The sequence below is a fragment of the Mugil cephalus genome, chromosome 5 (genome assembly GCF_022458985.1).
Source record: "Mugil cephalus isolate CIBA_MC_2020 chromosome 5, CIBA_Mcephalus_1.1, whole genome shotgun sequence".
Classification (NCBI taxonomy): Eukaryota; Metazoa; Chordata; class Actinopteri; order Mugiliformes; family Mugilidae; genus Mugil; species Mugil cephalus.
This window is the reverse complement of record NC_061774.1, coordinates 3,710,431-3,732,941: the sequence shown is the minus strand read 5'-3', so window position 1 is coordinate 3,732,941 and position 22,511 is coordinate 3,710,431. Positions and strand designations below refer to the sequence as shown.

Below are 22,511 nucleotides of genomic sequence, written 5' to 3'. Positions count from 1 at the left end.
TGTTTTCAGTGCATTTACAGCTTCCCTAAACCATGTTGATCCACTCTTCTTACAATCATAATCGGTAAACCTAGGATTAGTAAGTGTCACAAGGATTTTCAGTCCTAAACGGCCTCAGATTTTTTGCTCAATTAGCGATTCTCAAGCTCTTTAGCAAAGAATCACAGACGGGTTTAAAACTGCCTCCACAAAACTTACATTGAGACTTCACAGATGCCACACTAATAATTGATGAGCAAACACGACTTTATCAGTTTATTGGTGTATTTAAATTAGCAGTTTCCATGGCAACTCGGCCCTTTCGGGATCTACACAACACATAAAACACGACTTGTGTGAAACGCTGTGTAAGACTTTTAACAGAAAGTGCAAGATATGAGAAATCAAGTTTGTGTGTTATGTTTCCCATGTTCCCTGAAATGTAACTAATAAATTTTTAAAGCGGTGTTTTACAGAACTAAAATTCTACTCTTATTCAAGATTTATTTGTTTGCTGCTGCATTACACTCATATTTTATGTCTGGATTATATTGGTTTGTTTTTGTTGTTTTAAACTGTTTGACCTCAGCAACACTTTTAACCTGCTCAACAACAAAAAGGCATTTGGTAATAATCCCACTCTGATTTTTTTTTATTTATTTAAAAAAGTAACAAAGTTTTAGCAATGAAATTCTACAATTGTGAAATGGAAGAAAATTTGCAATGCATGGTCAATCTGTCCAATTTCCCTGGCTGTCCCCATAAGCCGGAAGGCATTTGGGTATTAATCTCTAAGTAGTGGCAAGAGTGGCAACAAGGCTTAATTCATTTACTTAAGAGCTTTTCACGTGGGGTTTAAAAGTTAATAGGACGATCACTCCATAGTGCATTTGATTAAACCCTCTTAATTACCCCAGGTATAATGGGCTATTAGCACAGGCCCAGTTGTAAAAGGGCAAGTGGGAGATTATTGTTTTTATGAGGCACTTCTTGTTCACCTTTTCCAATGTCAGAATTGTACTCGCTATGACATTATAACCTAGCTCCTCCTACGGTGTGATCCACACAGGAGGTAGGATTATTGGGTATATTGGGTTCTTTTACAATTTAACTGTTTAATTTAATTTGATCTCACATGTTGCTAATTGGAGCCAACTGGAGACACAACCAGGAACAAATTGAGGTCTGGTATCTGGCTAAAGAACATTTTGACAAAGTCATACTCATAATATGTTGCAGGAGTCTTAGATCAGCAGTGCTGTCTTGAATCCTAACTAACTCAAAATATAGCCATCACATTGTACAATAATCCGCTCTCCTGTTTTCTTTTTTTCTTTTCCCCTACAGGCACTTTCTTTTTAAAACGGGCACAGGAACAACACCTTTCTTTGGCGCAGCAGCCCCTGGTTACACCATGGCTACGGGGACTGTTTACTCCACACCTGCGCGCCCTTTGCCCAGAAACAGCCTGTCCAGGGGGGCTTTCAAGTTCAAGAAGTCTCCTAAACATTGCTCCTGGAAGTGCACCGCCCTGATCGCTGTGGGCATAGCCGTGGTGCTGTCCATCATTCTCTGCTACTGCATAGGTAAGCCTGAGATCCCTTCTAAAAGACAGTGCAGGAAACCACACCATTTTAATCTTTTCCCCTCTTCACATGCGTACACACCCTAAACTTTAGAGGTTCTGTCCACGTCTCTATTTCTGCCTCAGCCATAGACCACACATCAGTGCCCCCTTTCCTGATCTATTTTGCTGGAAGACACATTAGCCTCATCTGTTCATGGCCATGCTCCCACTAGCCTTTCACCTACAGTTGTCTTTCAAACTTGCAGGCTAAGTCTCCATGATAGTAATTGAAAAAATTCTCTTTACCCTCCTCACACTGCTCCATTTACAAGGCTCAGTCCCTGATCATGTTTGGAGGCATTTCAGCAGGTGAAAATCTAATCTGTAAACTGCTCACATTACCAGATATTCTAGGCTCAAACGACTGAGGGCTTTAACCAAGCATTTCTCGCTGGTTCTTTGTCTGGCAATAGAGGGAGAATTCCGAAACTGAAATCTTGTAATCTGAGCCTTCAATGACAGTATTTTCAGAATGACACGTTGCGTATATTGTGCAGTTTCACACTTTTAGATGCCAGCTCTATGCCCTGCTCTCAAGTCTGTAAATGTGAGACTTATCAAACAGCTAGACAGAATTAAATATACCCCTGACTACATGTTGTTATTGCCTGATGAGGAGGTGCAGCTCTACCTGTCACCTGCCTGCATGAAAACCAGTAGTTTTTGTGCCAGATGCAAAGTACTTTAACGTAACGGATTTTCAGAAGAGAAAGCATAACTCCCATTATCTGCAGTGGCATTAGGCAATCTTTGTACATGTCATGTGGTCAAATGGAACAAATGATAGACAAGCTGCCTGTATGAATGGACACGGCATGCCTCTTAATCTGTACAAGGTTTGATCTCTGCCAGGAGTATTTCTATTCCACTTCCATTTTCCTTTTTGCTGCAATTGCAGATGTCCTGATATGATTCAGTAGCGTCTAACCGACTAAGCGCTCAGTCAGATATGAAGACACGGTCCCATACACGTTCAAGACATTCCCGCCGGTTTCCCTTTGACAGGGGGCTGTGCATCATCCCTGCATTCTGATTCCCAGTTCACAGAACGACGGTCCATTCATGTCCTCTGGGCTTTCTGGTAAAACACAACCATGGAAGGAGGTTGAATCTGCATAGACGGCGATGTCAGACCGAAACACAAGTTCAGGCTGAACTGAACTCTCAAAACAAAGGAAACCCTTGAAATTTAAAGAAGACCTTGGCCCACAAAGCCTTTGTTGTACTCAAACCGAAACTCGCTTATTCTATCAAACAGGAAATGCTTTTATCTCAGCCAGGAAGATAAACTAATGCCCCTCCTTTGAGTATTAAATCCGCAGAGAGGGCTTGGCTTTCGAATTTTGTTGTTGTTGTTTTTTACAGCGTGTGTCAAAGCTGACTTCTTGCTAACCTTTAGAATCTTGACCACAGCAATAAACCCGTTACAGATTCATCTCTCCTCATGCCCTCCCTTGTCATCCAAGCCCTTAATCTTTACACTACGCCTTTCTCCCTGAGCGGATATATAAGTATTCATGCAGCTTGGAGGCAGGGGAAATGTGACACAGTTGTATAAGGAGAAATATGGCGATGTTGGGAAGATCCTATAACCAGTGTTTTATTGCTGAATAGAGAGGGGATAGAGAGGGGTACTCTCTTGGAGTAGAGGTCATAAATGTGGTATATCAATATTCATAATCCGTTTATTGACTTAACCGTTTTGTGACTTGTTGTGCTTCATGATCTTGTAAAATTAGTCTGAACGTGTACATATTGCATGGTTTATCTTTGCTTGTATGTATCTGTTTTTGTTTGTCTCCTCTGAGCTCAGTGTACACGAGGAAAATATGCACAAACAGTTATTTGTTCAGCTGTTGTCACTAACAGTTCCAGCAGATTGGATTCATTTACAACATTTTCATCCCAAAAATCACCAACTTGCTTAATTGTAGACCTGTCGGATGTTTGGGAATTGTATTTCTTTGGCTTGATTCCAGTCTGAGTGTGTGCTTGGTGCTTTAGCCGGCTGGATGCGGGGGACGTGTATGCATGTGTGCGTGAAAGAGAGAGTTAAACAGATGCAGCCCTCTGCCACTTGCCTCAGGTGGCTGAGAGTGTTTCCACCACTTCCTCTCTCTTTCATCCACCGCCAGTTCACCTGCCAGGTGCAATGACTCAAATAGCAGCAATGTGCACTCATACTTTAATACTTTTCTTCTGTCAGCTCGCACAGTCCCATTAGTACAAAGACAAGCTTAAAGACAAATACAGGAACACCTGCATCTGTTATGTTGAAATGGATAGTGTTTGAAGTTAACTGCAAGATATTACTCAGTTTGTAGCTCAGATTAAGATTATATATTTATATATATATCTATGACATGATATTTTATGAACAAATCTAACTTTTATCGTAGAAATATTTGAGGACATTTCGGGCAGAGCAGTCGCAAAAATTGGACCCTGGCAAAGCCACAACAGCAGCTCCTGAAATTCAAATGAGGCAAACCTGCTGAGGTGAGGCTTTTCCGTTCCAGCTCTGCAAACCGGCCTGATTGGAAGGATTTCAGCGATTGTTCGGATATTGGGAGTCCAATCAGGAACGGGTCCAGCTTTGATGCTCTGATTGGATGCGGAAACACCATGTGGATTTTTGGAAGAGCGATGTGCATAAACAACAACCAAATGTGGACGATGTCCTCGATGAGCATGGCTGACTAAATTGTAAAAAGAGGACATCAAACTTCCTTCATTTCTCTTGACAGACAAATATACACTATTGTGTTAGTAATTATCTTAATTGTATCTGTTGCTTTGTGCATACGCGTTTCCAGCTCAGGATAACACTTGTTCCCTGATCCTCGATAAAAAAGACATTTATTTTTAGATTGTCCGTGTTTTTCATTGACAGTTCTCATAAAAATGTTGACATAGCGTGAAGGTTTTAACAAGGCTGTAGCAGAAGAGAGTAGATGGTGCTGCTGCCTCCACTCATGGGTGGAGCAGCGTATTGTCTTGGAGAAGTGACCGCTTCTTCTACTAATCAAACACTAGAAACCTCCAGAGACTTAACACAAAGAGACACGGTGCTTGCTTCGATTGCCACAGTACTGGAAAAAAACTAAACAAGAAACAAAGCCTTTGTTGATTGATGCTGAGGTCGAAATGTTGTCAATCCACTTGAGGTTGACGGAGACACAATTCCAGAGAAAAGCAGCATCTTAGCCAGGTTCTGAGCTGGTACAGCGTATTTCTAGAAGTTCCCTGGGGACATTACTGGGGAGATGTCCAGAATAAAACAATGTTTGTCTCAATAATTTTGAGGCTGTTGAGCTCCAAGTTGCTGCTGGCACTCTGTGACTCCAGATGGGCCACCTCTCTTACTGGTAAATGAACTAATTATTCCTGCTGATGATAGCCATCACAATACTGTCACCTGCATATTTTAACAAGAAGTACTTGCAGAGTTCTACAACGGCTTCTCTTCTAATTTAGTTTCCTAGGTCGCTTAGACGAATGTTATTAATTTGCGTTATGGATCTGCAGCACACTTAGGTCTGTGTTTGTGTGCTTACGCAGAGCTAACAAGGCTGATGTTAACAAGATGTGGGAATTTGCTGTGAGGGCAACCAGGGGGATATTCCTGGGGCAATTTCGCAGTGCAAAAGTGTTGTGCTTCTGTACACTAAACACCATGTACATGTCAGAGTTCAAACAAACGTGTTGTGAACTTACAAATTCAGTCTCCCGTTCATCGCCACCGTAGATGTTCCACGGGGCAAATTTTGACATCAGCGATTAGAAGCTTGCTTTTCCAGCTTCTTGCCCGGGAAGAGAATTGCTCATGGACCATAAATATTAATTGAACTGGCCTAGGCTGCTTGAATAACTTATGCAAATACAAAAATTGAGGGCTATTCACCTCAGAGCAATTTGTTGATGAGGTAAGTAGGGCCTCAGCGAACTAAGAGCAGTGAAGAGGGGATCGAAGGCTCTTGGTTGTTCTGTGGTTCCTCCGATGCATGAGAGCTCGCCGCCGCAGCTTAAGTGACACCCCATTATTAATCCACAGAGTTTAATATGATGTCGACCCACCCCTTGCAGCTATAACTCCTTAAACTCTTCTGGGAAGGCTTTCCACAAGGTTTAGGGGTGTCTTTAAAGGAATTGTTGACCATTCTTGTGAGGTCAGACTCTGATGTTGGACGAGGCCTGGCTCACAGTCTTCATCTAATTCATCCCAAAGGTGTTTTATCAGGAGGTCAGCAGGCCAGTCAAGTTCTTCCACACCAAACTCACTCTTCCATGTCTTTATGGACCTTGCTTTGTGCACTGGTGCACAGTCATGTTGGAACCGGCTAGCCCTTTCTTAGCGTGACTTTTGGTCTGCTGCTTTGTTCCAGCCTAAAATATTATGTTATCATTAGATCTAGAAGACATTCACGATTTCAACGGGATGAATTTGGTGAAGACATGAGCTCACTATGAGTTTCTTATATGTGGTTCTGAGTGAAATGCTTTCTACTGACATCCAAGACACCTAAGGACTCATTTCATTGAATATTATCATTCAGTAACTATTACTAATTACTGTAACATTTGGTGAGATACAGAGTACATCCTTAAACACTTTTTGGATATACCATTACCTGGATGACTGAGAACCTTCACAGACATACAGCCAAATTAGATACATCCGTTAACTTAATAAACCCATGCTGGGACCGGGAGAACATGAAAACTGTTTGCAACTGTTTGTGGATTCAGACCCAGAGCCTTCTTGCTGTGAGAATGATGTCCTGTTTGCAACCAGTGAGCTTAGAGAGTTATTGTCTCAGCATTCATTTGCCAAAGTACCTAATGCACACGTTACAGGTTTTCTCAGGTAGCACCTCAGCCTGCTTTAATTTCTTGCTGTCTGTCATTTTGCAAGAGTGGGTGTCACAGTTTTCCCAGGTGAAGGTTGTTTCACTTTGGGTTAATGCTCCGTGTCCTCAGCTGATCCTCGCAATTTGTGACACAGCTTAGCAGACAGGGTTTTCTCAGGGTTCCTTCGTGGGTAAAAGCCAGAAGACGCTGGTCTGAGAACAGAAAATATTTGCTGTGTCTTTGGATTCGGTGTTGGTAACAAAAGAAAGTATTTTATAGCGGTCTTTGCAGATTATGTCAGGTTGCAGATCTGTCTGGCCATGAATGCGGATTTTTTATTAAATGTAGTAAAAGAGTCAGAACATTTTGAAATATTATCGGTAGAAATGGGAGCTTCTAGTGATATAGCAAATATGGGAAAAAAACGTAGATAGAAAATTGCACTTTTCACGGTGATCTTTTCACATCAGGAGGTACCGTCTGAGAAAATCGGACACGTCAAAACTATTGATGAAGCAGCCAGAAAATCTTTCTCTTACTCGTGTGATTGCTGGTTCACTTCACCTGCAACATAAATGGATTCTGACACCGAGCGTGAAGTTGGCTCAATGTGCCTAGTGCACAAACACTATCAGTCAGGGTTAAATCTGCATTATTTGACTGAAATTCAAGGATGCGCTGCACCTGTTTATTTGATCTACCAAGGACGTGTCATTTGTATTCTCACTAAATGGATGCCAAGTATTTTTTTTTTTATGAATAAGCTTTCAACAATACACACGTATTTTTTAACAAAGCATCTATTGATACACTGTCCATGCTAGTTTCCTCGTCTCTTGTTTAGTCTCCTTCACATTTGATATTCTCTCTGGCCCCGCATCCACCTCTCAAGTTATTTGCCGCAGTCGATATCCATCTTCCCAGAGAACGACGGGTGTTGGAGGAAAGTTGCTCCCGCAGATCAAATGGTCGGAAATCAAGATGCTTCCTCAGCATGTTCCCTGGATGGTGACTTTGAAGGAGATTGGCCCTCTCGCTGCGCTCACAGAAGCACCTCAGTTTCCCAAAACAACAAGAACGTCGTTTGATTGCATCCAATACTGTGACAATGAAGCAGGTTGTCTGAATGAGAGCCAGACACAGTTTAGTTATGTAAGAGAACTAGAGGAGTGCTGCAGCATCATACGCTCACACTTCCCTCTCCTGCTGCGAGTCTCTGTCTCAATGCACTGCTGTACACTTTCTTAAAAGTCTCTCACTTTCTGTCTCTTCCTCTGTCGTACTCTTTTACTCGCGTATCTGAATGTGTGTCCTTCCTGCTTTGTATGAGACTCGGAGTTCAAGACTCTTCCAGTGTAACTCGTCGGCTTGTCTGAAGTGAGAGCTTTGTGTCAAAATGGAAAGTCTGCCTGCTGCTCTCTTTGTTGCGCTTGCTGTTTGTGTGGAGACACTTAAAAACGTTAATGAACAGCACTCCCTAAGGAAACATGCCCCAGCAACAGGGTTACTAAGTATCGATTAAAATGACTTTGTCTGGCCTGTATAGGTGCCGTGTTGACACAAAAGCCACCCATGGCAGAGTAGCCGCTGAAAAGAAAATGGGAAGTAAAATATTGGACGTTAAACTTGTTATTTTCTGCCCGCATTTGGATCCATCCGTTGTGCACTCCCACAGGTCCTTTGTGCCTAAATGGCTTGATTGTTTTTGTGTGGCTGTTTGCTTATTTGTTTACCCATTTCTACAGCCAGCCCACGCAGGTTTTTTTTTTTGTGTGTGTGTGTGTGTACTTCACAGCAATGCACCTTTTCGGCCTCAATTGGCAGCTGCAAGAGTTGGACAACCAGCCGGCTTTTGAAAACGGCGGAGTTGGGAAGACGGGGCCCACTCAGTCGAGCGTAGTGACAGCTCTGGCCGCTGATGGTGAGGAAATAAGAATATTTAATATATGCTAAAACATAACATTAATACTGTTTTCTTGGCTTCAACTTACAATTGTGTTCTGGCGAACCGTCCTGGCATTGCTTCTTAAACATACAGTATATTTCACAGTGTGAAATTTCTATTTCACTGGTTGTCGGATGCACCTGGACTTAGCCTCAAACATCTAAACTTTTCAGAAAATAGCTCACGTATTTACAACACCAAAATACAAATGAAAGAAATCAAGGAGAGGTGCAAAAAAAAAAAAAAAAAAAAACTGCAACGAAAGTATATGGCCTCCACCTTCAGCTCACTGCCCGGCCTTTTAAAATTTACAGGGATCTTTCACCTGCTGAATATTAATTAACTGATTCCAGGCAGCTCTGTACTCCATAATTATAATCTTGGACCATTGTATATTCATCAACAGGCAAGCAGGCCATCTCAGCTCACCTTTACAGCAAAAGCCACCAAATTAATCTCTAAGCACACCGCAGCATTTAGAATGCACGGCCACGGAGGCATTAATTGAGTTGAGTAGGCCAGGCAAAAGCTCAATTGTTTATACTCGCCTAGATTTAAATCCTCATAAGTACTGCTAATTAAGATGGCATGAGGCAGGTTTTGGACTGTTTAAAGGCAATCAATAGCCAGCTATTATTCTCCCTAGAGGTAAACTTGGCTTCCAGTCCTCACTTTGACTGAAGCTAAAGTGACAGGAACTGGCCGCATTACACACACACAACACTGAGGACCCAAATAATGGAGGCCTGGAAAAAACAGATATAGTCACAGCCACAGTGCATGTGGCCTCACACTAAAATACTTCTGAAGAGCAGGGAGCAGCAAAGGTTGTGTTGTTTGTGTTGCAGGGCAACTTCTTTTCATCTCGCTGCATTCTGTCCTCGGCAGAGCCGTAGTTGGCAAGGACAAGAAAATGTTCAGATTTTTCATTCTCAACAATGAATTCTGTTCTTATAATAGCACCTTGCAGGTTGTTCATGTGACTATGAGTCACATTAGAACCCACCGACTCTACATCTTTGTCATGGTAAGGACACAGTTTAAGGATATCATTTGCCAAATTGCTTTGATTTGTTGTTACTGGTCCGGTAAGATAGTGCTCAGTATATCTGACAGATTCCATTTAGACCTTATCTGATATAAAGCCTTTCGCTATGAGTCACCAGGACCAAACAAAAGGTGGGAGATGTGGCCTGTTAGAGCCTTATAAAAAGGCAATTATATCTCATGTTCATGGTCATGTTTTTTTTTTTTTTTTTGGTGAGCAGTGCATCACGGACCACAGGGAACAATTACTTTCAATCCTGTCTTGCTTGGTCACTGCTCATTTAGAATAGATATGACTCTCTTATTGTTATATCCTTGCTTGAATAGAGGAATGAGATTACACTGAAAAAAGAATTTACGGATATCCAGAGATCAAAGACTTACACGATACAAAAGCACAGATTGCATTTTAGATGTGGCGATGAAGGCCTTTGCTGATAGCAACGAAGACTGATCCACACTATAACACCTCAGCTTTGCTGTGTTTATTCCTACGTAAAATCCTATTGATTTTGTGTCTTGCAGGACGGACTAGCGTGCTTCATCAGGAGAACAACTCCATCGATACTGGACAGGTGGACATAGGGAAGAGGGTGGGTCAGAGCGTCCCACCAGGTGTCTTCTGGCGTTCTCAACTTAGCATGGAGCAGCCACGCTTCCTCAAGTTCAACATCTCGGTACAGAAGAATGCTCTGATTGGAGTCTATGGACGAAAGGGCCTTGCTCCGTCTCACACTCAGGTATAAAGTTTGTCTTAAGTAGCTTTTAATGAAGTTAATGTTTTTGAAATTCTGTACATCATGGGAATCTACTCTTTCAGGTGTTATGTTATTTTACCCTTGCATTTGTAAAGTCACATTCACAAATTGTGTCTAATATATGATTTTTTCTCAGGACATGTCTTATAATAATAGACAGAATTATAACTTTGAGCATGTTGAAAGACAAGTAAAATGCTCTTGACGTACATGTTATCCATCTTATCCTCCCCTGGGATTTTGCTCTGCTGCGGTGCAACATTGGTTTATGGGTATTATGACACCAGTGGCTTGGTGGTTAGCACTGATGCCTCCCAGCGAGAGGGGTGAAGTTTGCAGTCTCCCTGTGTCTGGCGTGGGTTCTCCTGTGATAAGCCCTGTGATAGACTGGCGATCCGTCCGGGGTGTACCCTGCCTCTGTCTCAATGACAGCTGGGATAGGCTCCAGCAACCCCATGACCAGCGGATAAGTGGTAGAAGATGAGATGACACCAAAATGTGCACCATAAATGTTGTCCAAAATTTTATTTACAATTACCAATACAGCCTCAGTAATAGTGAAACAGGAAAGAGGGAGAAGACACATCTGAATTGGGTAAACATTATCATGTGACCCCTGTGTTTGATGAAATATGGTAGGTACTTATTACTTAACAAATTGTGCACACAACAGATTGGCACAACATTAAGACCAAGACGACCTCTGCGATTATTACAAATTACTAGAGATCCCCGGGTAATCCCGTGTGAGTACAGCTTTGCTTTGTAACTGACACTACTGGGTCACTTGACTTCCTTTAAGACTCCAGTATCTGGTCTGTGCCTGTGCTGCTCTTCACAAAAGCGTCATTACAAAAGCAAAATAAGAATCTTAAAGGCAAAACTCAGTAATTGACGACTTTTTTATACATATATATATAAACGCTTATTGCCACAGTGGCTGTTGTTTGGGTAAGTTACATAGTCTTGACCTCATCCTGCTTTTAAGAGAGTGCAAGCATAAAATCCAACAAATAAAGACATCCATAATTTTTTTTTTTTTTTTTTTCAAATGTTCTACCCTTTGCTCATCTTAATAAAATTCCATATTGGTTTAGTGTTGGCATCATCATAATATGATGTAATTTAAAAGGAATTACATCATACGGCAGATGCAAAGATGGTGTTTTTATGCTTTAATTTATATGCTTGGTGATTTGTACACCAACACGGAAGAGATGTCTCTTTAGTCCCTCCATTATTTTTATGCCATTTGGTGCAGGACAGGTAGAGTTCATTGGTTCATATTTTCTAATCCGTAAATGGCTGACTGCCCTGTGAAGTAAAGCTGTAAACTGCAAAACACCTTGGTCACTCGCTAAAACAGCCCATTATTATCATTTACATTTTTGAACACATAGGCTTTTACGTCCTCTCTCCTTTGTGAACCTGCCGCGTTTCCACTTCCTCTAAAAGTCTGCCATTTGCAAATTGAAGTGTTTCCAAAATGTCTGATGTGTCACTTGAATGACGTTTCTGGGCATCCGATTGTTCGATGACTCCTGGTGGTGATGGAAGCACTCAGACAATGACCATTTTCCACCACACTTGACTGCAAAAGCTCTTAGCTTCACCTTCTCGACATCCTTCCGTAGTAAAGATGGGCTTCACTCAAGTACAGACAGTTAAGGCCACTCTGTGATGGAAGAAAGTCCAATGCAGGCGACAATAGGTGAGCTGGGTTGCACTTTCAAGATGAAAAACAAAATCAAAGACCAAAGGGTACTAATTAACAAGACACTACATTTATGTCTCAAGCAATTGTTGTACAGACACAGGCTTGTCAATGCTGGACACTGTGTCCATTCTGGCCACTTCTAAATTACATTCTGTTCAGGTACTGGGGGCACAAATCAATGCATTTACTTAACTGAGCATAAAAGACCCCAATGAGAGATATTGACTGCTAGTCGTATTCACAGCTTGGAAGACAAGACAGCATTTAAGTGCAACAGCCTTTCCACCTTTCTCAAATATAGACTTCCTCCATCTCCTATTGAGTGTCTGTCTGTGCTGATACAAACCAGACGAGTTGGAAGAAACAAAGTTTTTTCTTAGGAAGTTGGCATTCAGTTGTAGGGGTTGCACTCAATCTAAAGGCAGAGGAATTTACAGGCTCTGAACATTCCTCCTCTGTCTATGGGGTGTCCGGCAGTCTCTCCACAGTCTCTTCACTGTTATTCACCAGTATTGTTGGATTGAGATGAGTTGGGGGGGACTTTCACACCAGTTAATCGAGATGTATGCACTTGGCCGGGGGGTATTAAGGCTTGTGGGATGAACTGTTTTATTACTTCCCCCTCAAGTCAACAACACAAAGAAGTCAACTTCCGCCAGGTCAATATCCCTAGCCCCAGCCTGCCCCCCTACTCCACTGAAAGGGGTTTAAATCACTGTGTGGACTTCACCTGCCCCTCGCTTAATGCACTCTCCCTTTCCTGACGTGTGCAAGTCAACAGAAAGGTGGCTCGTGTCCATGTTTGCCACATTCCTTTGCATTTTTTTTGTCCCAGTCCTTTAATCATTTGCACGTCTGCTGAGGCTGAATGTTGCATACATCCAGATTTAAAAGTTTATTCAACAAATTGTTTCCATGGCGGGGCATATGTGAATTAATGCAGGTTACAAAAGTTTAAAGTTATATGGTGCACAGTTACACATTCTTTGGCCCATTATTAAAAACATAATTATATTCTGAAATAGCAAAAATATCTTGTGTGTGTTTCTTTACTCTTACTGGAAGCATATTAGGAGCTGTCCTTGACGTGTTCATTCTGAAATTGCATTAGCTGTCTACTTGCTGAGGGAAACCTAATGGTTTAATGCACTGGAACTTTAAATTGAAATACCAATCCATTAAAAATGATGCACTTCTTTTTTTAAATGTGATATTTGTATTTATTATATTATATTAGAATAATATAATATGCCGTTTGTTTGTAAAGGAGTCTGCAATTTTAATTGTAAAATTCTTCTGCTGTGTGTCAGTCAAAAATCAATGCGCCAAACAGTCCATCAAAGCCTTCTGCAAACAGCCTCATCACGGGATTTAAATAGAGGCTCTTTTAAAAAACGGCTACAGTACCGATCTGTATGCATCACACTCCTCAGACTCTGTTCCAGGATGAATCCAACTATAGGCTCAGTACATCTGTGCAGCTAACAACTGCCTTAGCCAGGGGATCTGCTGTCTTCGTGTGTTGTTCTCCTCTGCAGTCTATAGCCTGTTTGGGGATTGTTGGGATGTGTTGCACTGTTTTCTACTGCAGTGCTCCGTACCCTGCAGCTCCAATCAAAATAGGGTTCAGGTGTTGAGCAGGTGCAATGAGAGCAGAAGCACCGCTTTGCTCGTTTCACTTGGCAGGAGTAACTTGTTAGTTCTTGTTTATCCCTTAAATAAATGTTTGTTTGAAAAAAAAAAAAAAAAAAAAAAGATATTTTTATGCAGGCAATGCATTATTGGGTGTCTTCATGTTTACTGTTCAGGGAAGCTACATTTATTAAACTCCAAAGGAAACACACTTTGTCAGTCACATATCTTGTCAATCAAGTCTACCACTGATACTTTTCAAGAAAATGAAAAAAAATGGCACAAATGTCCTTGAGAAGTCATGTTCCCCCCACTCTCATCCTTAGTCTGATACTTGTTATTTGTATTTTGTGTGTGTGCACCAGCAGTGTACATATATGAATTTGTATACACGTCTACATTATTGGTGTTAATTTAACAGATTGTAATAAACACATTGCCAGTGTGTCTGAAGTGCACTCCTATCAGAGATAACAATATATTTTTGGAATTTCTTTCAGTATTTCCCCCAGAGCCATATCACCTCTATCAGTATACAAACACCTCTGCGAACAGCTCCAAATAACTGTCACTGAAAAATCAACATTTCTTTTTCTCGGATATTTACTGCGCAAACAAACCTGTTCTGGCTGTGCCTTGCGTTACAACTTTGCAGAGTTCCTGTCAAGCTGTTAGGGAAATCACTGGCAGCAGACAAAACTTTTTGATCTCTCCTGCGTCTTTGCTGTCTTATTTAATTAAGACTGATGTTAAAATAACAACCGCTGCTTCATCCGCCGGAATCTGTTCTCTGTGCTTTTTTCCAGTATGACTTCGTGGAGCTTTTGGACGGAAGCCGGCTTATCGCCAAAGAGTATCGGACTCTGAGTGAACCAGACACGAGGGCCCGGCTCGATCACCCGGTCACAGTCCACCAGGCTGGATTTATCCAGTACCTGGACTCAGGGGTGTGGCACTTTGCGTTTTATAATGATGGGCGCAGTGTGGAGGCAGTGTCCTATAACACCATCATCCAGGGTATGGAGATGCACGCACATCTGCTTGTATGGTTAATGAGTGTGATTGAAATGATGTGTAATGACATGTTTGGAAGACTTTCATTCCTTTAAACAGCTGTGCCTGCGTGAACTAACACTTAGATTGCTGGGCACTCGGGCTGCCACGCAAACCAGCTGAGCTTTTCAAACTTTGAGCTACCTACGAGGCAGATCTCGGTTTTTATTGGAGGGTTGTAAATTATTGTGCTCAACACTATATTACAAGAGCACACACAGCATTGATCCTTCCCACCTAACAGCCTCTTCAGTGTTCTGGAGTCTGTGAAATTTCCTAGCGGGTTTTGAGGTGGGAAAAACGCTAAGGTTGAGTTAACTTTTGTTTTTTCTATTTCCTTTGGGGAGTTCCATTGATCCGGCCCCTACAAATATGAAGGTATCGATGTGTGAGGTCAAAATTGCCTGGGTCCGACAGAGGCTCAATGAACATCCAATACAAGCTACAGTAATAACAAAAAAGTTGGACCTCTTAGTGCCGATCAAAATGAGGGCCCCAGTCTTTTGGGGGCGCCCTTTATGAGCGATGGTCTGTTGAATGAACACAAGATCTGTCTGTAGGATATGTCAGATTAACTTCAACTCAGAGAGGATTTGAGCTGTAAACACTCAGGAGATTGCATGGCTTGTGTGGGCATGATCAGTCATTCAAAGGGTCGGGCTGGTGGTGAAGCAGTAGAGGAGACGGCACGAAAAGAAAATGTGTCAAGGAAATGGAATTATTTGGTCCAATTTAAAATGCCTGTGTGGCTTTTGCTTAACATGGCTTAGATGGGAACAGTCAGGCTGCAGCATGCTGTTATGGAGGCTTAGACCTTAGTGGGACATGGACAAATAGCTGGAAATGTATGCCATGCCTTATACATGCAGTGCAAATAAAAGATGCTTAGAAGCTAAATCCATTCAGGGGGAAATAAAAAAAAGAAAAAGTTTGGTAGCTTGGTTGTCTTGCAGTACTTCCTTAGCTGTACAGTTGTCAAATGTTCTATTAAGTAGAATCTCAGTTTTGTTCCCATATGACAATCTGATGAGTTATTAATAGTTGGACTTGCACACTACTGTACCCACAGAGTCTGTGACAGAGTGCACACACAACTGCTACGGGAATGGAGAGTGTGTGGCAGGATCGTGTCACTGTTTCCCAGGATTCATAGGACCGTACTGTTCCAGAGGTAATTAGTCACTTTTTTAATAAGCTTAATTAGAAAAAAAAAAATAAAAAATGTTTTTCTTGCCATACGCGCATGATATTTTTCAGATTTCTGTTGACATGTCAGTACGAATGAAGTAAACTGAATTTTGTACGGGACATATTTGCCTCTGTGTTAAATTCATGTCTCATGTGTACGGATTGAGCTGCTAAGATATGTTTGAGGTGAATTTCCTCCTTTCACTGAAAACCATCTGTGAGGTCCTTCGCATTCCGGATTTAGGTTCCTCAGCTCGTCCCTCATCATCTGATTGACTCAAATCTTAAACTGTACACATTGCTGTTCTTGTCAAACTGGCTGCATCTACAGGACCTTTGCTACATACATGAAATGCTCACTGTAGATGAATATCTATACACTAAACGTGCAGTTATATGTCAGAGTAAAATTTGCCTCCCAGACACTGCACACAAACTGCAGTAAGTCTTCTTTTATGTTTCCACACACAGTCAGACGTGTAGTTTCCAAACTTTACGCCAAGCTAAGCTAACAGCTCCAGCTTCTTCTTCAGAGCAGAGTTATTTATTTGTTCTTATTCTTCTCATCTAGCTGCACCAAAGGCTTTTTGTCGTCATTATTGCCTAAATGAATACAACATCATGATTGATTTTGAACTTACACCTGGCGTCTCTCCTTAGCCGCCTGTCCGGTGCTGTGTAGCGGTAATGGCCAGTACACCAGGGGCCGCTGCCAGTGCTACAGCGGCTGGAAGGGCACCGAGTGTGACGTTCCCACCTCACAGTGCATCGATCCACAATGCGGGGGACACGGGCTGTGCGTGGCGGGAAACTGTGTGTGCAACACCGGCCACAAAGGAGCCAACTGTGAGCTAGGTAATGTGAAAAGGAAATCTTCCCTCTGGATTCCAAGAAACAAGATGCAACATATTTCTGTGTGAAGCTCAGGGGGAATTGACACAGTCCATTGGTGAAACAATTGGTGTTTTCAACTCCACTAAGCGGATAATGCTTTGGATGCTGTTATTGATACCATGTGTATAAATTAACTCCCTCTTAGTGTTTAGACCACATCAGGGTACAAGCTGGAACAGGCTGTTTGGTGTCCATTGATGCAGTCACCTACTGAAAGACTCCACAGATGAACACACCTGTTAAAATCGATCAGTCAATGGCATCTGGTGGTCCTCCCCTTACTGAGAAACGGCTGCTTCTTCTTTCCTGTCAGCCAGCTCCACCTCCCCCATCACTTCTGTGCATTTAACTTTATTGATCCACGTACAGACAAAAGGCAATTATCAGCTCAGATTTACATGTGGGACTTGTTGACCTTACATGCGAGAAGCTATCGAGTTCACTTAATGAATATATTGTGGTTTTCTTGATGCAATATGGGAAAGCGTGCATGTTAGGGCTCTGGTTTGATGAATTGCTTCAGGTAAATAATCATTAGCAGTGTCCAAGAAGTCACAGAATTGCTCCGAGCAATCAGGTCTAGAGAAAGAACAAAAACGCTCTTGCAAATGATCCCTTGTTAGTAATGGGTTAATTATGTTGGTCATAATTGCCAATTATTAACCTAGATCAGCAAGTTGATCTGCAAATTGTTAATAATAATTGATTATATCTGTCTAGACGCTAATTGTGTAGCTTTTCCTAGTGCCTATAATGGAGCATAATTATGCCGTCAGCATGTTGGAAGTACCCTATAATATAGCGAGCGGAGCTAGTTGAACATTGGTGGAAAATTACTGTGAGCCACCACCAAACCCTGCAAAAAAAAAAAAAAAAAAAAAATCAGCTGCAGCTCACCAACCATCATCAGACACTCAAGCGTTTCCACTCTTAAAAAATGATTTTTGGCTGGGAGCAGGCTCGAAGTGGCCAGGGGTAAATAAGTAGGTATGATATCCCGTCTAGAAGTGGTAAACTGACATCGCTGTCACCCTCGCTGTGTGTCCCCAGTGGACTGTGTGGATCCGACGTGCTCCGGTCACGGCGCCTGTCATCATGGTGAGTGCCACTGTAACCCTGGCTGGGGAGGGATCAGCTGCGAGATCCTGAAGAGCACTTGTCCAGAGCAGTGCTCCAGTCATGGCACCTTCAACACCGACTCAGGAACCTGCATCTGCGAGGCCAACTGGACAGGGACCGACTGCTCCATAGGTCAGTGCACATTTTATTTCCTCTCCGTCACTACTGCGAAATGCAGAGTTTATACATGTTAAAAAGGAAATGTCAGAAAACATGAAAGATATTTTTCAGAAATCTCAAGGTCACATCTTTAAACTGCTTATTTTGTTTGAGTGCAACCTTAATTAACAAACACATTAAAACCAGAAAATCAAACATTTGAGAAAGTCTAACCAAGTGATATTTAACCTTTTAAGAAAAAAATAAATACCGATACCATTAACAACTTAATGAGAGAGTTAAAGGACATGGTCTTTCATTTATCCTTGCCTTTGCTGTTATCTCCACCCAAAGGTTGCACATGATTCATCTGAAATGTCTTTTCTTTTACTTTTCTCTTTTTGTGAGTTTCTCTAACAAGTAATTGGCCCCACATTTTTCTGTATGTAATCCAAACAAATGACACTCTTGCTGTGCACAGACACTGCAGACATCCAAAACAGCAGATGTATAAGCCTTTATTAACAGGCTGTAAGTTGGAAGTAAAACATCTCACACAGCGCAGTGTGTCTACATGGGGGCGTCTTATTAAAAAAACCTACGGGCTAATTAATTAACTTTGCAATACAAATAAAAATTAAATTATCAGATGTGTGATATATGAAACTCAGGTAATTCGTCATGCCTGCGTTTGAAATCTCATTTAGGGAACAATTTATTTTCTTAAATTAAAATGTCACAATTTGGAATATAGTCTTGGAATGAATCATTAATCAGATTTTTTTTCTCCCATACGTAAGCATGAATGAAAACAAATTATTCATTTGTGATGTCCTGTTGATTCAGCATGATGAATGGAAGCCTCACTGGTTTTTATTCCTCTCACGATGTACACGTGACAGTGATCGAAACATAACGCTTTCGTTTGGCTATGATTACTTGAGCGTTAGTATGCCACTAACAATGAGAATGAAAATGCATCATTTAACCACCTTAATAAGAAGCGACTGGTCCAATCAGAAAGAATTTAGAATCAGATGGAGAGGGGTGGTTCAATCCATTAATAATCGATTGAATAGGAAAATATCAGCGCGTAATAAACGTGTAAACACTTGATCTGATTGTCTCTCTCTGGTTGGAATAAATCCATTCTTCCTGCTCATGTTTATCCAATGTGGAATGAACACTGGTGACGTGACTTGTTTCATGGAGGGACACAAATGTTGAGGGACCAAACAACCAGTTGTTCAAACAAGTGTTTGAAAAGATGAACGAAGCCGAAACTGATGTGAGTGGCAGCCTTGGAAATGTGTCCATCTTGATTCATGTTCTTCTATTGAAGGAATTCAGTGTTGTCACTGTAGTTGGGAGAAACATTCTTCATCTTCTTCTGTTATATTCCTGGCAGATTCAGCTCTCCACAAAGGGTGGATCTATTTCTTATTGATTCTTTGCAGCATGTATATGTGTGTGTGTGTGTGTGTGTGTGTGTGTGTGTGTGTGTGTGTGTGTGTGTGTGTGTGTGTGTGTGTGTGTGTGTGTAGCACAATATCTCATCAGACCACTTTATGATGATTTTATGACGCATCCATCCAGGTGAAGGGTTACTTTGGAATATCTAACCAGAATCATTCAGTCAGCTTCATTCAAACTTTACCAGAACATGTGTGTGAGAAAATGCCATTTGGATGCCATTATGCAACATGTTTCAACTGATAAAGAAAATATTAAAAACAAAATTGGGTAGTGCCACAGCCAATCCAAGCCATTTTGTTGTAAACAAATTCCGTGCCACAGTGGTCAGATAACAGGTATGTTTACATTGCTGTTAGTCTTCTGTCCATCACCTAAAAAAAAAAAAAAAAATGTATCTCTGGGGGGCACTTAGACTTAAGAGCAAGAGAAGAATACAGAAAGGTGGGTGGCATAAGCAGCATATTGTGTAGAATGACAGGTCTGCTGCCAGTAACAGTAAGAGTGGTTGCTGCAGAGGTATCTATAACGATCTGACTTGCCCTGCAGATTGTTGTCAGAGGATAATCAGTTCCCAACAGAGTGATTCCAGACAACATTTCCTCTGAAGAAATGTCAAGGTTCCTAGCTTCCAGGCTAGACCTATTACCAATATAGCCAAGGACAGTATTTCTTATAACTAAGACGATGTGCTCACAATGTTAATAATACAGGCTCTAATTAAGCATAGCAATTCATGTATCCTCAAAAGAACAACATGAAATTCCTGTTAACACAACACAAACACTCTGAAATGCCTCAACAAGTCTTTGTTCCTCTCCAGGCCAGAGTAAGAAGGTAATCTGAACCGACTACAGGAAACAAGCCCAGTACAAATGTTGTCTTTGTTGAGGAGACAGATGTTGACATCTGATAGCCAGGAGTCACTCATGCCTGGGTAGTGTTGTATAACAAACAAAAGGACTGAGGAGAGAGTTCAGTTTAGACTATTAGTCATACTCACTTACTATATTTTGACTTCTTTACTGAGCTATGTTCACCAGAGAAGTTTAGTTAGGAAAACCGTTTGTGATTAGATTGGGTAAAAAGGAACTGATATCTGTTATTAAGCAGCATGTAACATTGTTAACTTGTGTTGATACAAACGGAAATACAAAAAGGCAACTGCTTCATTGTGTTTTGGACTAAGTGAATCAAACTGTGGGTGTGATCACACCTTCAAAGTTGGATAATCAACACTTGTAGCACGTGCCGGTTCTGAACGCAGCATATGTTAACACCAAAGCTCTGACTCCAGGTTACCTTTGTATGACCCAGCTTATGTTCTTCCTGAAAAGCATCAGAAACAAAAAATTAAAGGATTTACAGATTTGTTCAGGGCATTTTCCAAAAAAGCCAGAGTATCCTGTTGCAGCTACAGTTTCCTTGTCTTTTTTTTTTTTCTTTTTTTTTTATTTAGGAGAGATTAGACAATTCTGTATTCCCATCTGCTCGCAGCAGAACCTCTTCATTTGTTACCCGGTTTGTTTTCCAAGGGGTTGTGTTTTGACACAGGTAGGCCACATGTTAGTTCAGAGGCTGGCCCCTCCCATCTGTTATCTGTGGCTGAGAATCAGGTGATTTATGTGCTGCCCCCCCCCCCCCCAGAATAGACTGATTCTCCATGTGTTAAACCAAGAGAGAAATGCATACTAATTCAGACAATTAAAACAAGAAGTTGCAGTTTGTTTCTGTCAGTATAAAAGGGTGTTGAATGCATTTCTCTTGGCTGAGCCTCAATTGGAAATTAAAGCATAAGGAGGCTGAATGGTGCGTTTGAGATGATGGATGCCTGGGCAGACCTTTGGAAACAGCAGGTAGCCAGTTTGGTCGGTGCCCAAGAAGAAAGACTGATTGTGTTGGCAAACGGGTTTTCTTTTTCTCTTTTGTGTCTCACTTTATTTTGTCTTTTAATGAGAAGTAATTTGTTATTCTGTTAAAGCTTTCAGAATTTCAGACACAATCCTCTCACTCAGCAAGATATCTCGGGCTAGTCAATAGCCGAACTGACGAAAGCGTCCTCGGTGCGGCCCGAGAGTTGGGGAGTTTATCCACCTGGGTGGGTGGATTTTTTTTTTTCCTGTCGTAATTAATGCCACGGTTCTTCTTCAATTAAATAAACTTTAATTAACAAGTGCGTAGCGTGGATCGACCGCCCACAACCCCTATCCAGCTCGAGTCAGGGGCATGTTAAAGGCAGATAAACACTTTTGCACTAATGAAAAATTGATTGCATAGATTCTATGGGAAGGAGGTATTCCTTTGGAATCGAATGACTCCCCTCCAGAGGCATGCTTAATATTCTACAGTGTCGGCTCAGCTTAATCAGAACCATCCAAGGTCCCTCAATCGAAGAAAAACTCCATTCAGAGACATTCAGAGAGCTGTTACAGACGTACCTTTAATAAAGGGAAAGGGGATTGAGAGAAGCCAAAGCAGTGGAGCTAAAAAAAAAAAAAAAAAAAAAAGATCAAAATCATTCTTTACTTCATCCATGACTTGTTGTGTTTGGGCAGCAGTGATGCTGGCTAATTTGCTGTCCCTGAAGGCTAGGCCAAGTTCTCAAAAAGTCCCAATCTCTGTTATGAGGCTATTTAATTTTCCTAGAGAATATAATCATTTAAAATTGGAGGACATACTTTGAGCTACTTTCTTGTAGCACACTCAGGGCTGTCACCACGGCAGAGAGCTCTATAGGGCTCTTCTGTTCAAAACCTTTGATAGAAGCTCCCGGTTCCTGCAAATCAACATCCCCCATTCTCACACGAGAGCAGCCACAGCTCGTTGAGCGTTAGCTGTAGCCTGTTACCGTCTCATTTACACACCATCCATGGATCTGATCATTTAAATTTTCTGAAGATTGTGCAGATTCTTCACAGCTGCTCTGCTGTCTCTGATGCTGCACTTGAAGTAAACATGTTGATCTAACATCTCCGAGTCCAGACATAAGAACCTGCTTAAATCCACAACGCTCGCCTCAGTCTGCCAAGACTCAATGCAAATGAGCTTTCTTAATATGTAAAACCTGAAAAGAGGTTGTTTTTTTGCAAGTTTTTAGATACACAGTAATTGCAGTGCTTTATTCCGCTG

General features: G+C 41.5%; 1 protein-coding gene across 8 annotated transcripts in view; it reads left to right on the top strand.

The window, feature by feature from the left end:
- si:dkey-237h12.3 (teneurin-3) overlaps nt 1-22,511 on the top strand; it is a 152,820-nt gene that overhangs the window by 86,710 nt on the left and 43,599 nt on the right. For 7 of the 8 annotated variants that reach the window (XM_047584946.1, XM_047584950.1, XM_047584949.1 and 4 more), the window contains 7 exons: nt 1,327-1,565; nt 8,253-8,378; nt 9,975-10,189; nt 14,363-14,573; nt 15,679-15,780; nt 16,458-16,652; nt 17,742-17,942. In XM_047584946.1, coding sequence (XP_047440902.1) covers nt 1,327-1,565; nt 8,253-8,378; nt 9,975-10,189; nt 14,363-14,573; nt 15,679-15,780; nt 16,458-16,652; nt 17,742-17,942 — 1,289 coding nt within the window. The remainder of the gene's footprint in view (nt 1-1,326; nt 1,566-8,252; nt 8,379-9,974; nt 10,190-14,362; nt 14,574-15,678; nt 15,781-16,457; nt 16,653-17,741; nt 17,943-22,511) is intronic. The other variant, XM_047584951.1, reaches the window with a different exon arrangement.